General features: G+C 43.9%; 1 protein-coding gene across 1 annotated transcript in view; it reads left to right on the forward strand.

Moving 5' to 3' along the window:
• The window catches only part of ric8b (RIC8 guanine nucleotide exchange factor B), an 81,453-nt gene extending 72,727 nt beyond the window's left edge, over window positions 1–8,726 (forward strand). The window contains exon 10 of the mRNA XM_068050214.1: window positions 7,344–8,726. Within this exon, the coding sequence (XP_067906315.1) occupies window positions 7,344–7,464 (121 nt within the window). The 3' untranslated portion in view covers window positions 7,465–8,726. The remainder of the gene's footprint in view (window positions 1–7,343) is intronic.
• The last annotated feature ends 10,790 nt before the right edge of the window (window positions 8,727–19,516 follow it).

Consider the following 19,516-nt stretch of genomic DNA (forward strand, 5'->3'; position numbering starts at 1 on the left):
TAAATCAGTGTTGGAGCAGTGGGAGGTATTTGAGGAGATAGAGAGGATTCAGAACAAATATGTTCCCAGGAAGAAAGGGTGGAACTCCCAAATCTAGACCGCCTCACCAGATGTCAGAGTATACAAAGTAGGATAAAGCAAAAAAGGGAAGCTAATGTCAGATAGATTGCTCAATATTGCAGAAGGCCTAGAGGAATATAGAAAATGCAGGGTGAAATTAAAAAGGAAATAAGGAACGAAAAGAAAGGGCATGAGAAAATATTGTCAAGTAAAATCAAGGAAAACAAAGATGTTTTCTAATTACATAAAGAGCAATAGGATAACTAAGGTATGTGTAGGGCTGATTAGAGACCAAAAAGGTAATTTGTGTGTGGAGACGGAGGATGTGGGCATGATTCTTAATGAATACTTGGTGACTGCCTTCACAAAAGAGGGGGATGATGCAGAAATTGTAGCTAAGGAATGTACAATGTTGGATGGGATAAACAGTGAGAGGAAATTTTAAGGGGTTAAGCATCTTTGAAAATGGATATATCACCAGGCCCAGGTGAAATGCATCCCAGGCTGCTAAGAGAAGCAAGTGTAGAAATAGCAGAGGCTGTGACTATCATTTTCCAATCCGCGCTGGCTACAGGTGTGGTGCTGGAGGACTGCTGCTAACGTACCATTGTTTAAAAAGGGAGGAAAGGATAGACTGAGTAATTAAAGGCCAGTCAGCCTAATCTAACCTTGGTGGTGGGCAAATTATTGGAAAACATTTTGAGGGACAGTATAAATTGTCCCTTGGAAAGGCATGGATTAACCAAGAACAGTGAACATGGATCCAAAATTGGCTCAGTGGCAGGAAGCACTGATGGGTGTTTTTGTTACTGGGAGGGTGTTTACATTGAGCTTCCACAGGGCTCAGTACTAGGTCCCTCGCTTTTCATGGTATATATCAATGATTTGGACTTTAAATGTAGGGGACGTGATTAAGAAGTTTGCAGATGATGCAGAAAATTGGCCGGGTGATTGACGGTGAGGAAGAAAGCTGTGGGCTGCAAGAAAATATCAGTGGATTGGTCAGGTGGGCAGAAAAATAGAAAATGGAATTCAATCTGGAGAAGTGTGAGGTAATGCATTTGGGGAGGGTAAACAATTACACAATAAATGGTAGGATACTGAGAACTGTAGAGGAGCATAGGGACCTTAGAGTGCATGTCCACAGATCCCTGAAAGTAACAGGACAGGTAGGTAAGTCCTTTATTAGCCAAGGCATAGAATAAAAGAGCAGTGAGGTTATGCTGCAACTATATACAATACTGGTTAGGCCATAGCTAGAGTACTTTGTACAGTTTCAATTACTGCATTACAGGAAGGATATGATTGCACGAGAGAGGGTGCAGAGTAGATTGGATAGGCTGGGATTTTCTTTGGAACTGAGAAGGCTGAGGGGAGATTTAGTTGAGATGTACAGAATTAATAGGGGTTGAGATACAGTGGATAGGAAGGACCTATTTCCCTTGGCAGAGGCGCCAATAACCAGGGGGCATAAATTTAAAGTAAATGGAGGAAGGATTAGAGGGGAGTTGAGAAATTTTTCACCGAAGGTGGTGGGGGTCTGGAACTCACTGCCTGAAAGGGTGGTCGAGGCAGAAACCCTCATTGCATTTAAAAAATACTTCCCATGGAAAAATAAAAACTCAGCAAGAAAGATCCATCTGTGGCTTACTCAGGAAGTTAAGGATAATAGATTAAAAAGAGGCTTATAATGTTACAAAGAATATAGCAAGTCTAAGGATTGGATGTGTTTTAGAAACCAGCAAAGGGCCACGAAAAAGTTGATGAGGGAAAAAAATAATGAGAGTAAACTAGCTAGGAATATTAAAATAGATTGTAAGACTTTTATAAGTATATAAAAAGGAAGAATGCAGCTGAAGTAAACATTGATCCCTTAGAAGCAAAGGCAGCTGGTGGAATTTAAAGTTCAATTAATATAAAAAATATGGAATTGAAAGCTGGTCTCTAATGGTGCCATGAAACTATCATGGATTGTCGTAAAAACCCATCTGGTTCACTAATGTCCTTTAGGGAAGGAAGTCTGCCATCCTTATCTGGTCTGGCCTACATGTGACTGCAGACCCACAGCAATGTGAAAGACACTTAACTGCCCTCTGAAATAGCCTAGGATGCCACTCAGTTCAAGGGCAATTAGGGATGGGCAACAAATGCTGGCCTTGCCAGCGATGCCCACATCCCATGAAAGAATTTTTTAAAATTATAATGGGGAATGAGGAAATGGCAGAGACATTGAACAAATATTTCGTGCCTGTCTTCACAATAGAAGACCCAAGTTGCTTACCAGAAATAGAGGGTAACCTAGGGGCTAAAAACAAGTGAGGACATTAAGGAAATTAATATCAGTAAAGGAAAAAGTATTGGAGAAACTTAAGGGACTAAAATCTGACAAATCCCCTGGACCTGATGGCCTACATGCTAGGTTTCTAAAGGAGATAGCTGCAGAGATAGTGGATGCACTGGCAATGATTTTTCAAAATTCCCTGGATTCTGGAATGGTCACAGCAGATTGGAAGTTAGCAAATGTAGCACCACTATTCAAGAAAGGAGGGAGAGAAAAAACTGGGAACTGCAGGCCAGTTAGCCTGACATCAGTCATCGGGAAAATGCTAGAATCTATTATTAAGGAAGTCTTAATACACTTAGAAAATCATAGTATAATCAGGGAAAGTCAAGATGGTTTTATGAAAGGGAAATTGTGTTTAACAAATTTATTAGCTTTTGAGGATGTAACTAGTACGGTATATAAAGGAGAACCAGTAGATGTTGTATACCTGGATTGCCAAAAGCCATTTGATAAGGTGCCACACAAAAGGTTAATAGGCAAGATAAGGGCTCATGGAGTTGGGGGTAATATGTTAGCATGGATAGAGGATTGCGTAATGGACAGGAAGTAGAGGTGAGCAAAGGAAACCCGACCCAAGTCCGAATGCTAGACCCGGAAGCCCGAACCGAACCCGACACATGCCATCGGATCCCGTCGGGGTCAGGTCGGGTAGCAGGCCTTTACCCATGTACTGATCTAAAGGCCTGCCACCCGACCCGACCCCAACGACATGTCTGGTTCGGGTCGGGTGGGTTCGGACTTCCACGTCTGGAATTTGGGCTCGTGTTGGGTTTCCTTTGCACACCTCTAACAGGAAGAAAAGAGTGGGAATAAATGGGGCATTTTCAAGTTGGCAGGCTGTAACTAGTGGAGTGCGGCAAAGATCAGTGTTGGTCCATCAGCTATTTACAATCTGTATTAATGACTTGGACGAAGAGACAGAGAGTATTGCTGATGATGCAAAGGTAGGTGGAAATGCAAGCTGTGAGGAGGACACAGAGACTGCCAAGAGAGATAGACAGGTTAATTGAGTGGGCAACAAGATGGCAGATGGAGTATAGTGTGGAGAAGTGAGGTTATTCACTTCGGTAGTAATAGAAAAGCAGAATACTTTTTAAAAGGTGTGAAACTTGTAAGTGTTGATTTTTATAGAGACTTGGGTGTGCTTGTACAAGAAACAAAGTTAGGATGCAGGTCTTTTTCTTCTTTGGCCTCCTTGTCTCAAGAGACAATGGGTAAGCACCTGGAAGTGGTCAGTGGTTTGTGGAGCAGCGCCTGGAGTGGCTATAAAGGCTAATTCTAGAGTGACAGACTCTTCCACAGGCGCGACAGATAAAATTGGTTGTCGGGGCTCTTACACAGTTGGCTCTCCCCTTGCACTTCTGTCTTTTTTCCTGCCAACTGCTAAGTCTCTTCGACTCGCCACACTTTAGCCCCGCCTTTATGGCTGTCTGCCAGCTCTGGCGATGACTGGCAACTACTCCCACGACTTGTGATCAATGTCACAGAACTTCATGTCACGTTTGCAGACATCTTTAAAGCGGAGACATGGACGGCCGGTGGGTCTGATACCAGTGACAAGCTCGCTGTACAATGTGTCTTTGGGGATCCTGCCATCTTCCATGCGGCTCACATGGCCAAGCCATTTCTAGCGCCGCTGGCTCAGTAGGGTGTATATGCTGGGGATGTTGGCCGCTTCGAGGACTTCTGTGTTGGAGATACGGTCCTGCCACCTGATGCCAAGGAATCTCCGGAGGCAGCGAAGATGGAATGAATTGGGACATTGCTCTTGGCTGACGTACGTTGTCCAGGCCTCGCTGCTGAAGAGCAAGGTACTGAAGACACAGGCTTGATACATTCGGACTTTTGTGTTCCATGTCAGTGCGCCATTTTCCCACACTCTCTTGGCCAGTCTGGACATAGCAGTGGAAGCCTTTCCCATGTGCTTGTTGATTTCTGCATCGAGAGATAGGTTACTGGTGATAGTTGAGCCTAGGTAGGTGAACTCTTGAACCACTTCCAGAGCGTGGTTGCTGATATTGATGGATGGAGCATTTCTGACGTCCTGTCCCATGATATTCGTTTTCTTGAGGCTGATGGTTAGGCCAAATGCGTTGCAGCCGCAATCCTGTCGATGAGTCTTTGCAGACACTCTTCTGTGTGAGATGTTAATGCAGCATCGTCAGCAAAGAGGAGTTCCCTGATGAGGACTTTCCGTACTTTGGACTTCGCTCTTAGACGGGCAAGGTTGAACAACCTGCCACCAGATCTTGTGTAGAAGAAAATTCCTTCTTCTGAAGACTTGAACACATGAGAGCAGCAGGGAGAAGATCCCAAACAGTGTAGGTGCGAGAACACAGCCCTGTTTCACACCACTCAGGATAGGAAAGGGGTCTGATGAGGCGCCGCTATGCTGAATTGTGCCTTTCATATTGTCATGGAATGAGGTGATGATACTTAGTAGCTTTGGTGGGCATCCGATCTTTTCTAGTAGTCTGAAGAGGCCACGTCTGTTGACGAGGTCAGAGGCTTTGCTGAGATCAATGAAAGCAATGTAGAGGGGCATCTGTTGTTTGTGGCATTTCTCCTGTAGCTGGCGAAGGGAGAACAGCATGCCAATGGTGGATCTCTCTGCTCAAAAGCCACACTGTGCCTCAGGGTAGACACGCTCAGCCAGCTTCTGGAATCTGTTTAAAGCAACTCGAGCGAAGGCTTTCCCCACTATGCTGAGCAGGGAGATTCCACAGTAGCTGTTGCAGTCACCGTGGTCACCCTTGTTCTTATCGAGGGTGATGATATTGGCATCGTGCATGTCCTGTGGTATTGCTCCCTCGTCCCAGCACAGGCAAATCAGTTCATGTAGTGCTGAAAGTATAGCAGGCTTGGCACTCTTGATTATTTCAGGGGTAATGCCGTCCTTCCCAGGGGCTTTTCCGCTGGCTAGAGAATCAATGGCATCACGGAGTTCCGATTTTGTTGCTGTACCTAATTAGGAAGGCAAATGGCATGTTGATCTTTATTACAAGGGGATTGGAGTACAAGAATAAAGTCTTGTTACAATTGTACAGGGCTTTGGTGAGATCACACCTGGAATATTGTGTGCAATTTTGGTCTCCATATTTAATGAGCTATATACTTCCACTGGAGATGGTACAGCGAAGGTTCACCAGATTGGTCCCTTGGATGAGAGGGTAGTCCAATGATGAGAGGCTGAGTAAATTGGGCCTATACTCTCTGGAGTTTAGAAGATTGAGAGGCGATCTCATTGAAACTTACGAGATTCTGAAAAGGGCTGGACAGAGTAGACACTGAGATATTGTTTCCACTGCCAAGGGAATCTAAAACAGAGGCACAGTCTCTGGTTAAGGGGACAATCATTTAGGACTGAGATAAGGAAACAGTTCTTCACTCAAAGGGTTGTGAATCTTTGGAATTCTCTACCCCAGAGGCTAGTGGATGCTCCATCGTTGAATATATTTAAGGCTGGGATTGACAGAATTTTGGTCTTAGAATCAAGGGATGTGGGGAATGGGTGGGAAAATGGAGTTAAAGCCCAAGATCAGCCATGATCATATTGAATAGCAGAGTAGACTCGATGGGCCGTATGGTCTGCTCCTATTTATGTTCTTGAAATGCGATAACTTACAGGGCCACAGAGGAAGAGCTGGAAAGCGGGGTTAGGATGGATAGCTTTTTGAGTGGCCTTCCACATGTCATTGTATTGTGTCTTGTCTGTGTTTCTCAATATGCATTTTTCATTGTAGATGAACAGAAGGTCATCATTCAGCCATCACAGCTGCACTGGTGCTAGCTCTTCAACTAGAAAAACCTTTTGTAATCCCATTTCCCCGTATCCTTTTATTGTCTTCACTTTCAATCCAATTTTCATTTTAACTGATGTTGTAACCTCTGCCTGTATAGCCACTCTTCGTCTCCCCAGATATACAGTTTTGATCTCACTCTTATAAGTATGATTGGGTTGTAGCTTTTAGACTGGTTTGGGAAGTGAGTGTTAGGAATGGGTGCAGTGTTTATTGTGGAACTGTCCTTCTATGATCTCAAGGTAAGTTCCAAATGTATAGATATACGGTGTGGTACTGTGATAAGGGAGGGAAGGAGCTGGTCATAGCTTCCCATCATCTGTCCTGTGGTTGTGTGATCTTTGTGTTGCAAGGATGGAGCGATGGGTAAGGATCATCTTTGTCAATGTGGTGTACATGGAATGCATTTTATATATAAGCAGTAGACTGTTAATCATGTACACTTCAAAATTGTCAGAAAATTGAACATTACTGGATGGCTGTGAAGTCTGAACTTTTCATATTTTAATCCATAAACTTAATGTGCATAAAGTTTTACGAGATGTTTTATGTTATATTTGTGCACAGTGCAGCTAACGCTTCTGATTAGAAAATCATCTTTAGGTCAGGCAACAGAACACAGGATAGATGTAATTGGATTAGCTGTGAAGTACAAAAAGTTCCTTTGAAGAGATTAAACTGACTGACAATTTTATAATTAAACTCTCCCAAACAATGACAGAGTCAGAGCTTGCCAGTCAGAATCAACTAGCGAGTACTTAAAAACCACTAGAGTTGACACAGGGTGTATTTTGGAGGATGATCTCTCGATTTACTGAAATGAATTTGCTTACAAGAAGGCATTTAATAATGAGGTTGCTTGCAGATACTGGGAGGTGGGTTAACTGGGGCAGCAGGTTGTCTAAAGCCAGTAGCACAAGGAGGGCATTATCTGAGACAATGGCTCTGCATCCTGTTCATTAGGATTTGACTTTGCTTTTATTCCTTAATTGGTTTAGTGGGTCTAATGAGACTCTTGGAATGGAAATTTGTTTTGGGGATATTTTGGCTTTTATTTCAGTCTAAAGTTTTTATAAGCAGTAAAGTATAAGCCACTGGTCACCCAACCATTAATGGAAAGTAACACTCTTATTTTTCAGGGAGCAGATAATTAAGCCAATGAGAGTTAAACCGGACGGCACGATGGGTCCATTGGAGGAAGTAGCTAATGAGTACACCAGTGATCACAATTCCACGTCAGATTCCGATGAGAATGTCTAGCAGTGTACCTGAAAACCCTTTACGAAACTCTCTTTCTTTAATTATTTTCACAGGACGTTTTTGTCAGAAAAAAAGGTTTCCAGTGTGGAATGCAGATAATGCATTAGATCATCTCTTTAATGCTGTCTGACAGCTGCACAGAGAAAGATGAAGTGAAGGCAGGCCTTACCTGCAGAGGACATTTTCTATTTCTTTCCTTAGCACCAAGTTTGTACCGTCATTCGTAAAGCCAGAGCACGTTCAATTTCCAATATTGTCTAGTACCATAACTGACAGCACGAGCAGTCCTGCCCAGGAAGTACATTTTCCAGACCTGCACTGGAGTTGGAATAAAAAGAATGCAGTTATGAATCGATTTGCACCGGGAAGCAGTATGAGCTGAACATGAACTATCTGATAACAGACTAAGAGAGAGCGAGGTGACTGTACCAGAATTAGTGCTGTACATGAGACCTACAGAAACATGCTTTATTTTGTACATTTAAATTATCCAGCATATTGAAGTTATTCCCAAAATCTTTGGCATCTAAATTTTAAGAATTTGCATTTATACAGTGCCTTTCAGGATATTTCAAATCACGTCACAACCAATCCATTATTTCCCAAGTGTAGTCACCGTTACGTAGGTAAACACGATGGCCATCTTGTGCAGAGCAAGGTTTCACAGCTGACGTGAATGACCAGTTAATCTGTTTTTGGTGCTGCTGTTGAGGGATAAATGCTGGTCACGATACCAGGAAAATGTTCTACTCTTCAAAAACAGGCTAGAGAGTTTAAAACTGGTGTCTGGAGGAATGATCTGATTTAATATCAATTATAAAAACCAAATGTAGAAAGAGCCACACAGCAATCTAGTGCCATGCTGAGCAGTGGCATTATAGGGTGTGAATCCATGCTTCTTTGTGAGCTAAATTGTACCAGTCTGGGGAAAGCCTATCTCTGGACTTCAGTGAGAATGGAATTTAAATTTAATTGGATTAAATAGTGTGTCTTAGAACTTGTAGGTTTGAAAATATGTGTATTTATACATATATATTCTATATCTCGTGTATATAGTGGTAAAGACTTAAATTCAATCATATGCATCATTGTGTGCATGCATCCAGCAGCATTTATTGCGTTCATGATTAATGCAAACTATTAAACAATGGTTTAAACAATGCTCAAACTTCATAACTTTTAAGAGCTTGAATTGGAAATGGGCAGTTTTAGTCCCATTGTTTGAGCTGGGGTATTTATAAATTCTGAAATTAAGTGTTTTTTTTTTAAAAACTTGTTTATGTTTTAAATCAAATTTGTTATAACTTCTATTCTGCCAAAAGGAGAGCAAAATGCAATTGAAAGGAGGAAAAACAGCTTCTTTGTTATAGCTGTAGTGTGAAAAATATTGCCTCTTTGAGGATTAATGGGTTCCCTTTGAGTATCCTGCTTCTATAATAACTACAGTTTCTGTTTGGATGATTCTCTTTCAGGGAAGGTTTTTTTAAAACCAGAAATTTACTGCCAGATAAATACCACATGTTCAGCTTTGATTGTGGTGGAAATTGCAACGAGTGCTGATAGAAAACTTGTAGCTGTGAGACGTCCAATACTTTTAAAGCTTATGATGATTGGTATTGAGGTTTGGGAATCTGGCTTCCTTCAGTACTTTATATATATTTGCACCCTGTATCATATAAACCAATAAAGTGATTACTAAAATATAAATTAGTCCAGTGGAATGGTTAGTTTCAGCTGAAGTGGCTCAGACACGATAGGCTGAATGGATGCCATCGGTACTGTAATTTCTACGATTTATATCTGCAACTTAAGTGGCAGTGGACATATCCGCATTGAATCTCTAAACAAAACGTGCTCTGGTTTCAAGTACAGAGATCCTCAAATTTCTCAATGTATGCTTTAAAAGACATCAAAATTGTTCTACTTACAACTGAATTACGAAACTAAAAAAGGGAAAAGATGCACTGGATGTAGGTAGTGTAGCTTTGTTATAGAATCCTAGAATGATACAGCACAGGAGGCCATTCAGCCCATCGTGCCAATGCCTTTTGCTCCCTCCGAGGAAAGGTGCAAGTTTAGGAACATAGAAGCAGGAGTAGGCCATTCAGCCCATCAAGCCTGCCCCGCTATTTAATATGATCATGTCTGATCATCCACTTCAATGCCTTTTCCCCACACTATCCTCATATTCCCTTATGGCATTTGTATTTAGAAATTTGTCAATCTCTGCTTTAAACATACTCAATGACTAAGCTTCCACAGCCCTCTGGGGTAGAGAATTCCAAAGACACTCAGCCCTCTGAGTAAAGAAATTTCTCCTTATCTCTGTCCTAAGTGGCTTCCGGCTTATTTTGAAATTGTGTCCCCTGGTTCTAGACTCCCCAACCAGGGGAAACATCTTAGCTGCATCTACCCTGTCTATCCCTTTAAGTATTCTGTAGGTTTCAATGAGATCACCTCTCATTCTTTGAAACTCTAGAGAATACAGGCCCAGTTTCCCCAATCTCTCTTCATAGGACAGTCCCACCACCCCGGGAACAAATCTGGTGAACCTTCATTGCACTCCGTCTATGGCAATAATGTCCATCCTAAGGTAAGGGGACTAAACCTGCACACAGTACTCCAGGTGTGGTCTAACCAAGGTTCTATACAATTGAAGTAAGACTTCACTACTCCTGTACTCAAATCCTCTTGAGATAAAGGCCAACATACTATTAGCCTTCCTAATCGTTTGATGCACCTGCAGGTTAGCTTTCAGTGACTTATTGACAAGGACACACGGTCCCTTTGTACATCTACACTTTCTAATCTCTTACCATTTAAGAAATGCTCTGCACATCTGTTCCTCCTACCAAAGTGGATAACTACACATTTTTCCACATTATATTCCATCTGTCACATTCTTGCCCACTCACTAAGTCTGTCCAAATCCCCTTGAAGCCGCTTTGCATCTTCCTCACAACACACATTCCTACCTAGTTTTGTGTAAACCGCAAACTTGGAAATACTACATTTGGTCGCCACATCCAAATCATTGATTATAGATTGTGAACAGCTGGGGCCCAAGCACTGTCAAACATTCCTTGTTCCAGTCCTACTCGGGTCCCTCCCCCAACTCTTTTTTCCGGTACATTGATGACTGTATCGGTGCCGTTTCCTGCTCCTGCCCTGAACTGGAAACCTTTATAAACTTTGCTTCCAATTTCCACCCTTCTCTCACCTTTACATGGTCCATCTCCGACACTTCCCTTCCCTTCCTCGACTTCTCTGTCTCCATCTCTGGGGATAGGCTGTCTACTAATATTCAATATAAGCCCACCAACTCCCATGATTACACTTCTTCACACCCTACCTCCTGTAAGGACTCCATTCCATTCTCCCAGTTTCTCTGTCTCCGACACATCTGCTCTGATGATGCAACCTTCCACGAAAGCGCTTCTGATATGTCTTCCTTTTTCCTCAATGGAGGATTCCCACCTCCTCCCCACTGTGGTTGACAGGGCCCTCAACTGTGTCCAGCCCATTTCCCGCACCTTTACCCTCACCCCTTCCCCTCCCTCCCAGAACCAGGACAGGATTCCCCTTGTCCTCACTTACTACCCCACAGCCTCCACATCCAAAGGATCATCCTCTGCCATTTCCGCCACCTCCAGCATGATGCCACTGCAAAATGCGTCTTCTCCTTCCCTGTCAGCATTCCGAAGGGATCGTTGCCTCCATTTTCCCCAACACCTCATCCCCTTCCTACGGCACCTTCCCCTGCAAATCGCAGTAGGTATAATACCTGCCCATTTACCTCCCCTCTCCAAGGCCCCAAACACTCCTTTCAGGTGAAGCAGCGATTTATTTGTACTTTCAATTTAGTATACTGTATTCGCTGCTCACAATGTGGTCTCCTGTACACTGGGGAGACCAAACGCAGACAGGGTACACCTCTGCTCAGTCCGAAAGCATGACCCCGAGCTTCCGATTGCTTGTCATTGCAACACCCCCGCTGTCATGCCCACATCTCTGTCCTGGGCTTGCTGCAGTGTTCCAGTGAACATCAATGCAAGCTTGAGGAACAGATCTCAAAGATTAGGCACGCTACAGCCGACTGGACTGAACATTGAATTCAGTAATTTCATAGCATGACGGGCCCCCCTTTCTATTTTTTTTATTTTGTTTTATCATTCATTTTTCTTACCATGTACCCACCCACTGTTATTTTCATGTTTGTGCTTTGGGCCAGGGCTGTTCAGTTTTCTGTCCATTAACACCTTCTCTGTACTAATGCTTTGTCTTTCAACACACCATTAACATACTGTTTGCCTTTGCTCCATGACCACCTGGTCAGTTATTCTGTGACCCTGTCCGATCAACACCTTTTACTTTTGTTATCCCTTGCCCCACCCCCACTTTATTTGCTCAAAAGTTATTACATTTCTAACCTTTGCCAATTCTGATTAAGGGTCACTGACCTGAAACATTAACTCTCCTTCTCTGTCCACAGATGCTGCCAGACCTGCTGTGTATTTCCAGCATTTCTTGTTTTTATTTGATTTCCAGCAGCTGCAGTATTTTGCTTTTATTACCCAAGCCCTGATCGCTGTGATACCCCATGAGTTACAGCCTGCCAACGTGGGAATGACCCTTTTATTTCTACACTCTACTTTCTGCCTGTTAACCAATCTTTAATTCAGCTAACCAACCTCCTGAAAATCTAAGTATACCACATCCACCAACGCCCCTTTATCAATTCTGTTAGTAATATCCTCAAAAAACTCCACCAGGTTCGTCGAACAGCATTTCCCATTCATGTTGACTATGACCAATCAGATCATTATTATCCAAGTGTCCATTTATCACATCCTTTAGAATAGGTTCTAGCATTTTCCTAACGACTGATGTAAGGCTAACAAGGTCTGTAATTTCCTGTTTTCTCTCTCCCTCCCTTCTTAAATAGTAGGGTGACATTTGTGACTTTCCAATCTGTAGGAACTGCTCCAGAATCTAGAGAATTTTGGAAGATGATCACCAATGCATCCACTATCTCCATAGCTACCACTTTCAACACTGGGATGTAAACTATCAGGTCCTGGGGACTTATCAACCTTCAGCCCCATTAATTTCTTCAATACAACCTTCTTACTAATACCAATTTCCTTCAATTCCTCATTCCCTCTAATTCTGGGAGATTTCTTGTATCTTCCGCAGTGAAGACAGACACAAATTAATCATTTAGTTTCTTTGCCATTTCTCTATTCCCCATTATAAATTCTCCTGACTCTGCCTGTAATGGACCCACATTTGCCTCAGCCAAATGTTTCTTTTTTACGTACCTGTAGAAGTTTTTACCAGTCAGTTTTTATATTTTTTGCTAGCTTACATTCGCAGTCTATTCTCCCTTTATCAGTTTCTTCGTCCTCCTTTGCTGTATTCTAAAATCCTCCCAATCCTCAGGTTTACTACTATTACTGGCAACTTTTTAGGCTTTTTCTTTTAAGTTTCTTTGGCTACTGTTGCATCTACACATTATATGAAATAAAAAGTTCTTGTTCATCATAGAATGGTTTCAGCACAGGAGGCTGCTATTTGGCCTGTTGTGTGTGCGCCAGCTCTCTGCAAGAGCAACTCAGTTAGTCCCACTCTCCCACCCTTTCCTCATAGCCCTGCAAATTCTCTCTTCAGGTGGTTATCCAATTCTCTTTTGAAAGTCCCCATTGAATCTGCCTCCACCACATTTATTTATTTAGAGATGCAACACTGAAACAGGCCCTTCGGCCCACCGAGTCTGTGCCGACCAACAGTCACCCATTTATACTAATCCTACATTAATCCCATATTCCCTACCACATCCCCACCATTCTCTTACCACCTACCTACACTAGGGGCAATTTACAATCTCAAGCAGTGCATTCCAGATCCTAACCACTCTCTGTCTAAAAGAAGTTTTTCTTCATGCCACTGTTTGTTCTTCTGCCAATGGGAACAGTTTCTCTTTTTCGACGCTGTCTAGACCCCTCATGATTTTGAACACTTCTATCAAATCTCCTCTTGTTCTTCTCTAAGGAGAACAAGTCCAGCTTTCCAATCTATCCACGTAGCTGAAGTCTTTCATTCCCTGGAAGTATTCTCTCAAATCTTTTTTGCACCCTTTCTCAAGCCTTCACATCCTTCCTAAAGTGTGTTGCCCACAATTGGATGCAGTACTCCAGTTGAGGCTGAACCAGACTTTTAGGCTTATAACTTCCTTGCTTTTGTACTCTATGCCCCTATTTATAAAGCCCAGGATCCTGTATGCCTTTTTAACCGCTTTCTGAAATTGCACTGCCCCCCTTCACAATTTGTGCACATCTACCCCCAGGTCTCTGTTCCTGCACCTTCTTTAGAATTGTATCCTTTTACATTGCCTCCCCTCGTTCTTCCTACCACAATATACCACTTTGCACATCTCTGCTTTAAGTTTCATCTGCCACATATCTGCCCAACCACCAGCATACGTCCTCTTGAACTCTATCATTATCCTGCTACAATTCACAATACTTCCAACTTTTGAAATTGTGCCATGCACGCCCAAGTCTAGGTCATTATTGGATATCAAGAAAAAGTGTGATCTTGGTCCTGACCCTTGGGGAATCCCATTAGGGTAGGCGGTGGTGTAGTGGTACCTAAGCGATCCCATAACCAATGGATCAGATCTAAGCTCCGCAGTCCTGCCACATCCAGCCGTGAATGATGGCATTGAAACCGTTGTCAATTGTTGTAAAAACCCATCTGGTTCACTAATGTCCTTTTAGGGAAGGAAATCTGCTGTCCTTACCTGGTCTGGCCTACATGTGACTCCAGACCCACAGCAATGTGGTTAACTCTTACATGCCCTCTGAAATGGCCCAGCAAGCCACTCAGTTGTACCTCACCGCTGCGAAGTCAATAAAAAGGAATGAAACCGGATGGAGCACCTGGCATCGACCTAGGCACCAGAAACGACAACAGCAAACCCAGCCCTGTCAACCCTGCAAAGTCCTCCTTACTAACAGCTGGGGGCGTGTGCCAAAGTTGGGAAAGCTGTCCCACAGACTAGTCAAGCAACAGCCTGACAGTCATTCTCATGGAATCATACCTTACAGACAATGTCACAGATGCTGCCATCACCATCCCCGGGTATGTCCTGTATGGCAGGACAGACCCACCGGAGGTGGTGGCACAGTGGTATACAGTAGGGAGGGAGTTGCCCTGGGAGTCCTCAGCACCGACTCCCGATCCCATGAAGACTCACGGCATCAGGTCAAACATGGGCAAGGTAACCACCTACCGCCCTCCCTCAGCTGATGACTCAGTACTCCTCCACTTGGAGGAAGCACTGAGGGTGGCAAGGACACAAAATGTACTCTGGATGGGGGACTTTAATGTCCATCACCAAGAGTGGCTCGATAGCACCACTACTGACTGAGCCCTAAAAGGATATAGCTGCTAGACTGGGTCTGTGGCAGGCGGCGGGGGAACCAACATGAGGGAAAAACATACTTGACCTCGTCCTCACCAATCTGCCTGCCGCAGATGCTTCTGTCCATGACAGTATTGGTAGGAGTGACCACCGCACAGTCCTTGTGGAGACGAAGTCCCGCCTTCACATTGAGGATACCGTCCATCATGTGTGGCACTATCACTGTGCTGAATGGGATAGATTTCGAACAGATCTAGCAATGCAAAACTGGGCATCCATGAGGCGCTGTGGGCCATCAGCAGCAGCAGAATTGTACTCAACCACAATCTGTAACCTCATGGCCCGGCATATCCCCCACTCTACCATTACCATCAAGCCAAGAGACCAACCCTAGTTCAATGAAGAGTGCAGAAGGGAATGCCAGAAGCAGCACCAAGCATACCTCAAAATAAGGTGTCAACCTGGTGAAGCTACAACACAGGACTATCTACATTCCAAACTGCGTAAGCAGCATGCGATAGACAGAGCTAAGCGATCCCATAACCAATGGATCAGATCTAAGCTCCGCAGTCCTGCCACATCCAGCCGTGAATGGTGGTGGACAACTAAACAACTAACTGGAGGAGGTGGCTCCACAAATATCCCCATTCTCACTGATGGGAGAGCCCAGCACATCAGAGTGAAAGATAAGACTGAAGCATTTACAACAATCTTCAGCCAGAAGTGCCGAGTTGATGATCCATCTCAGCCTCCTCCTGAAGTCCTCAGCATCACAGATGCCAGATTTCAGCCAATTCGATTCACTCCACGAGATATCAAGAAATGACTGAAGGCACTGGATACTGCAAAGGCTATGGGTCCTGACAATATTCCGGCAATAGTACTGAAGACCTGTGCTCCAGAACTTGCCGCGCCCCTAGCCAAGCCGTTCCAGAACAGCTACAAAACTGGCATCCACCCTGCAATGTGGAAAATTGCCCAGGTATGTCCTGTACACAAAAAGCAAGACAAGTCCAACCCAGCCAATTACTGCCCCATCAGCCTACTCAATCATCAGTAAAGTGATGAAAGGTGTCATCAACAGTGCCATCAAGCAGCACTTGCTTAGCAATAACTTGCTCAGTGACGCTCAGTTTGGGTTCTGCTAGGGCCACTCAGCTCCTGACCTCATTACAGCCTTGGTTCAAACATGGACAAAACAGCTGAACTCAAGAGGTGAGGTGAGAGTGACTGCCCTTGACCTCAAGGCAGCATATGACCGAGTATGGCATCAAGGAGCCCTCGCAAAACTGAGGTCAATGGGAATCAGGGGGGAAAACCCTCTGCTGGTTGGAATCATACCTAGCGCAAAGGAAGATGGTTGTGGTTGTTGGAGGTCAATCTTCTGAGCTCCAGGACATCACTGCAGGAGTTCCTCAGGGTAGAGTCATAGGCCCAACCATCTTCAGCCGCTTCATCAATGACCCTCGTTCAATCATAAGGTCAGAGGTGGGGATGTTCGCTGATGATTGCACAATGTTCAGCACCATTCGTGACTCCTCAGATACTGAAGCAGTCCGTGTAGAAATGCAGCAAGACCTGGACAATATCCAGGCTTAGGCTGATAAGTGGCAAGTAACATTCGCGCCACACAGTGCCAGGCAATGACCATCTCCAACAAGAGAGAATCTAACCATCTCCCCTTGACATTCAACGGCATTACGATCGCTGAATTCCCCACTATCAACATCCTAGGGGCTACCATTGACCAGAAACTGAGCTGGAGTAGCCATATAAATACCGTGGCTACAAGAGCAGGTCAGAGGCTAGGAATCCTGAGGTGAGTAACTCACCTCCTGATTCCCCAAAGCCTGTCCACCATCTACAAGGCACAAGTCAGGAGTGTGATGGAATACTCTCCACTTGCCTGGATGGGTGCAGCTCCAACAACACTCAAGAAGCTCGAGACCATCCAGGACAAAGCAGCCCGCTTGATTGGCACCCCATCTACAAACATTCACTCCCTTCACCACCGACGCACAGTGGCAGCAGTGTGTACCATCTACAAGATGAACTGCAGCAATGCACCAAGGCTCATTAGACAGCACCTTCCAAACCCGCGACCTCTAGCAACTAGAAGGTCAAGGGCAGCAAATACATGGGAACACCACCACCTGCAAGTTCCCCTCCAAGTCACACACCATCCTGACTTGGAACTATATCGCCGTTCCCTCACTGTCGCTGGGTCAAAATCCTGGAACTCCCTTCTTAACAGCACTGTGGGTGTACCTACCCCACATGGACTGCAGTAGTTCAAGAAGGCAGCTCACCACCACCTTCTCAAGGGCAATTAGGGATGGGCAATAATTGCTGGCCCGGCCAGTGACGCCTACATCCCATGAATAAATTTTTTTTTAAACTGTATACCTTTCTCCAGTCTGAAAAGCAACCGTTCACCACTGCTGTTTCCTGTCCCTCAGCCACCTTTATATCAATGCTGCCACTTTCCATTTTATTCCATGGGCTTCAACTCTGCTGGGAAGTTTATGTGGCACTTTATCACACACCTTTTGGAAATCCACATCAACTATATTACCTTCATCTGTTACCTCATTAAAAAAACAAGTTAATTATCTGAAAATTAATTTCTACCAGGCTCTATCCAGGTTTATTCAAAGAATTCCCAATTAGTTTTCTTAGCTACTGCTGTTTTTTAATTATATGAACTATCTCAGTTGGCCCAATTAATAGCGAGACTGCTTTCAATAGCATATAGCAATTCTGTTAAAGGCTGAGGGGGTCAGTCTACTGTACCCTACTTCTTGACAGGAGCCAGGTCTGGCAGCAATGAGAGTTGTTGACTACAGGCATGTGATGTGCACTGGGTGAGGAGGACTGGAATGTGATGATCACATCAAATAAAATAGGTGGTATCAGTTGGTTAGACTTATAGGAACCAGGAGGAGGCCATTCAGCTCCTAAAACTTGTTCCACCATTCAATTATATCACAGCTGAGCTGTGTCTCAACTTCATCTACTCACCTCAGTCTGTATCCCTTAATACCTAATAAAAATGTATCAATCACAGTTTTGGAATTGAGTCGATTCCCCATCCTTAACCTGTTCTTGCACTGAAATAACAAAAAAATTTAACTAAACAGCATGTAGGAGAGTAAACCGATTTAGTCTTTGAGGTGGGGAGGTCTGGAGCTACTGATCTGAAGGTAGTTGATTCTATTTATATTAGATCAAGAGTGGATAGCATGAAATAATGAGTGAACTAACTGAGCAGGAAATCCCTAGGGAAGCCCAAATTACTGGAAAAACTCAGGCAAAAACCATTTCAACTACAGAAAAACCTGAACGGTGCATGTACTTTCCTCTCAAACAATGAACAGAACATGGGTGGAACATAACATGTCCAGAAGTATATGGTTCCAAAAGTTTGAAACTGTCCAAGACAAGAAGGTTCACCAAAATGCAGCATTCCAGATTTACATCACATAAGAACATAAGAAATAGGAGCTAGAGTTAGACATTCAGGCCTTCGAGCTGGCTCTGCCATTCAATAAAGTCATGGCTTAACCTCTACCTCAACTCCACCTTCCTGTACTACAATAGAAAGGTTACAGCACAGAAAGAAGCCATTCAACCCATCATGTCTGCGCCAGCTGAAAAAACTAGCAGCTCATTCTAATCCCACCTTCCAGCACCTGATCTGTAACCTTGCAGGTTACAGCACTTCAGGTGCAGGTCCAGGTACCTGCTAAATGAGTTGAGGGTTTCTGCCTCCAGCACCTTTCCAGGCAGTGAATTCCAGACACCCACCATCCTCTGGGTAAAAAAAGTTTTTCCTCGTGTCCCCTCCAATCCTACCAATCACCTTAAATTGGTGCCCCCGGTAATTGACCTCTCCACTAGGAGAAACCCGTCCTTCCTGTCTATTTTATCTAGGCCCCTCAATTTTGTACACCTCAATTAAGTCACCCCCAGCCTGTACAATCTCTCCTCATAGCTGCAATTTTCAAGCCCTGGCAACAATCTTGTAAATCTCCTTTGTACTCTCTCCAGAGTAATTATGTTCTTCGTGTAATGTGACTAGAACTGTACCCAGAACTCCAGCTATGGCCTAACCAACATTTTATACAGTTCCAGCATTACATCGCTGCTTTTGTATTCTGTACCTCGGCCAATAAAAGGAAAGCATTCCATATGCCTTCTTCACCACTCTATCTACCCGTCCTGCCACTTTCAGGGACCTGTGGACATGCACTCAAAGGTCTCTCACTTCCTCTATCCCTCACAATGTTCTCCCATTTATTGTGTATTCCCTCGCTTTGTTTGTTTGCCCTCCCCAAATGCATTACCTCACACTTCTCCGGATTGAATTCCATTTGCCACTTTTCCGCCCACTCAACCAAACCATTGATATCTTTCTGGAGTCCACAGCTATCCTCTTCATTATCAACTACACAGCCAATTTTTGTGTCATCTGCAAATTTCTCAATCATGCCTCCCACGTTTAAGTCCAAAACATAAATAAAAAACACAAACAGCAAGGGACCCAATACATCTGTCGACCATTACCCTTTGTTTCCAGTCACTGAGCCAGTTTTGGATCCAACTTGCCACATTCCCCTGCATCCC

This window comes from Heterodontus francisci, chromosome 18 (assembly GCF_036365525.1).
Source record: "Heterodontus francisci isolate sHetFra1 chromosome 18, sHetFra1.hap1, whole genome shotgun sequence".
In the NCBI taxonomy this organism is placed as follows: Eukaryota; Metazoa; Chordata; class Chondrichthyes; order Heterodontiformes; family Heterodontidae; genus Heterodontus; species Heterodontus francisci.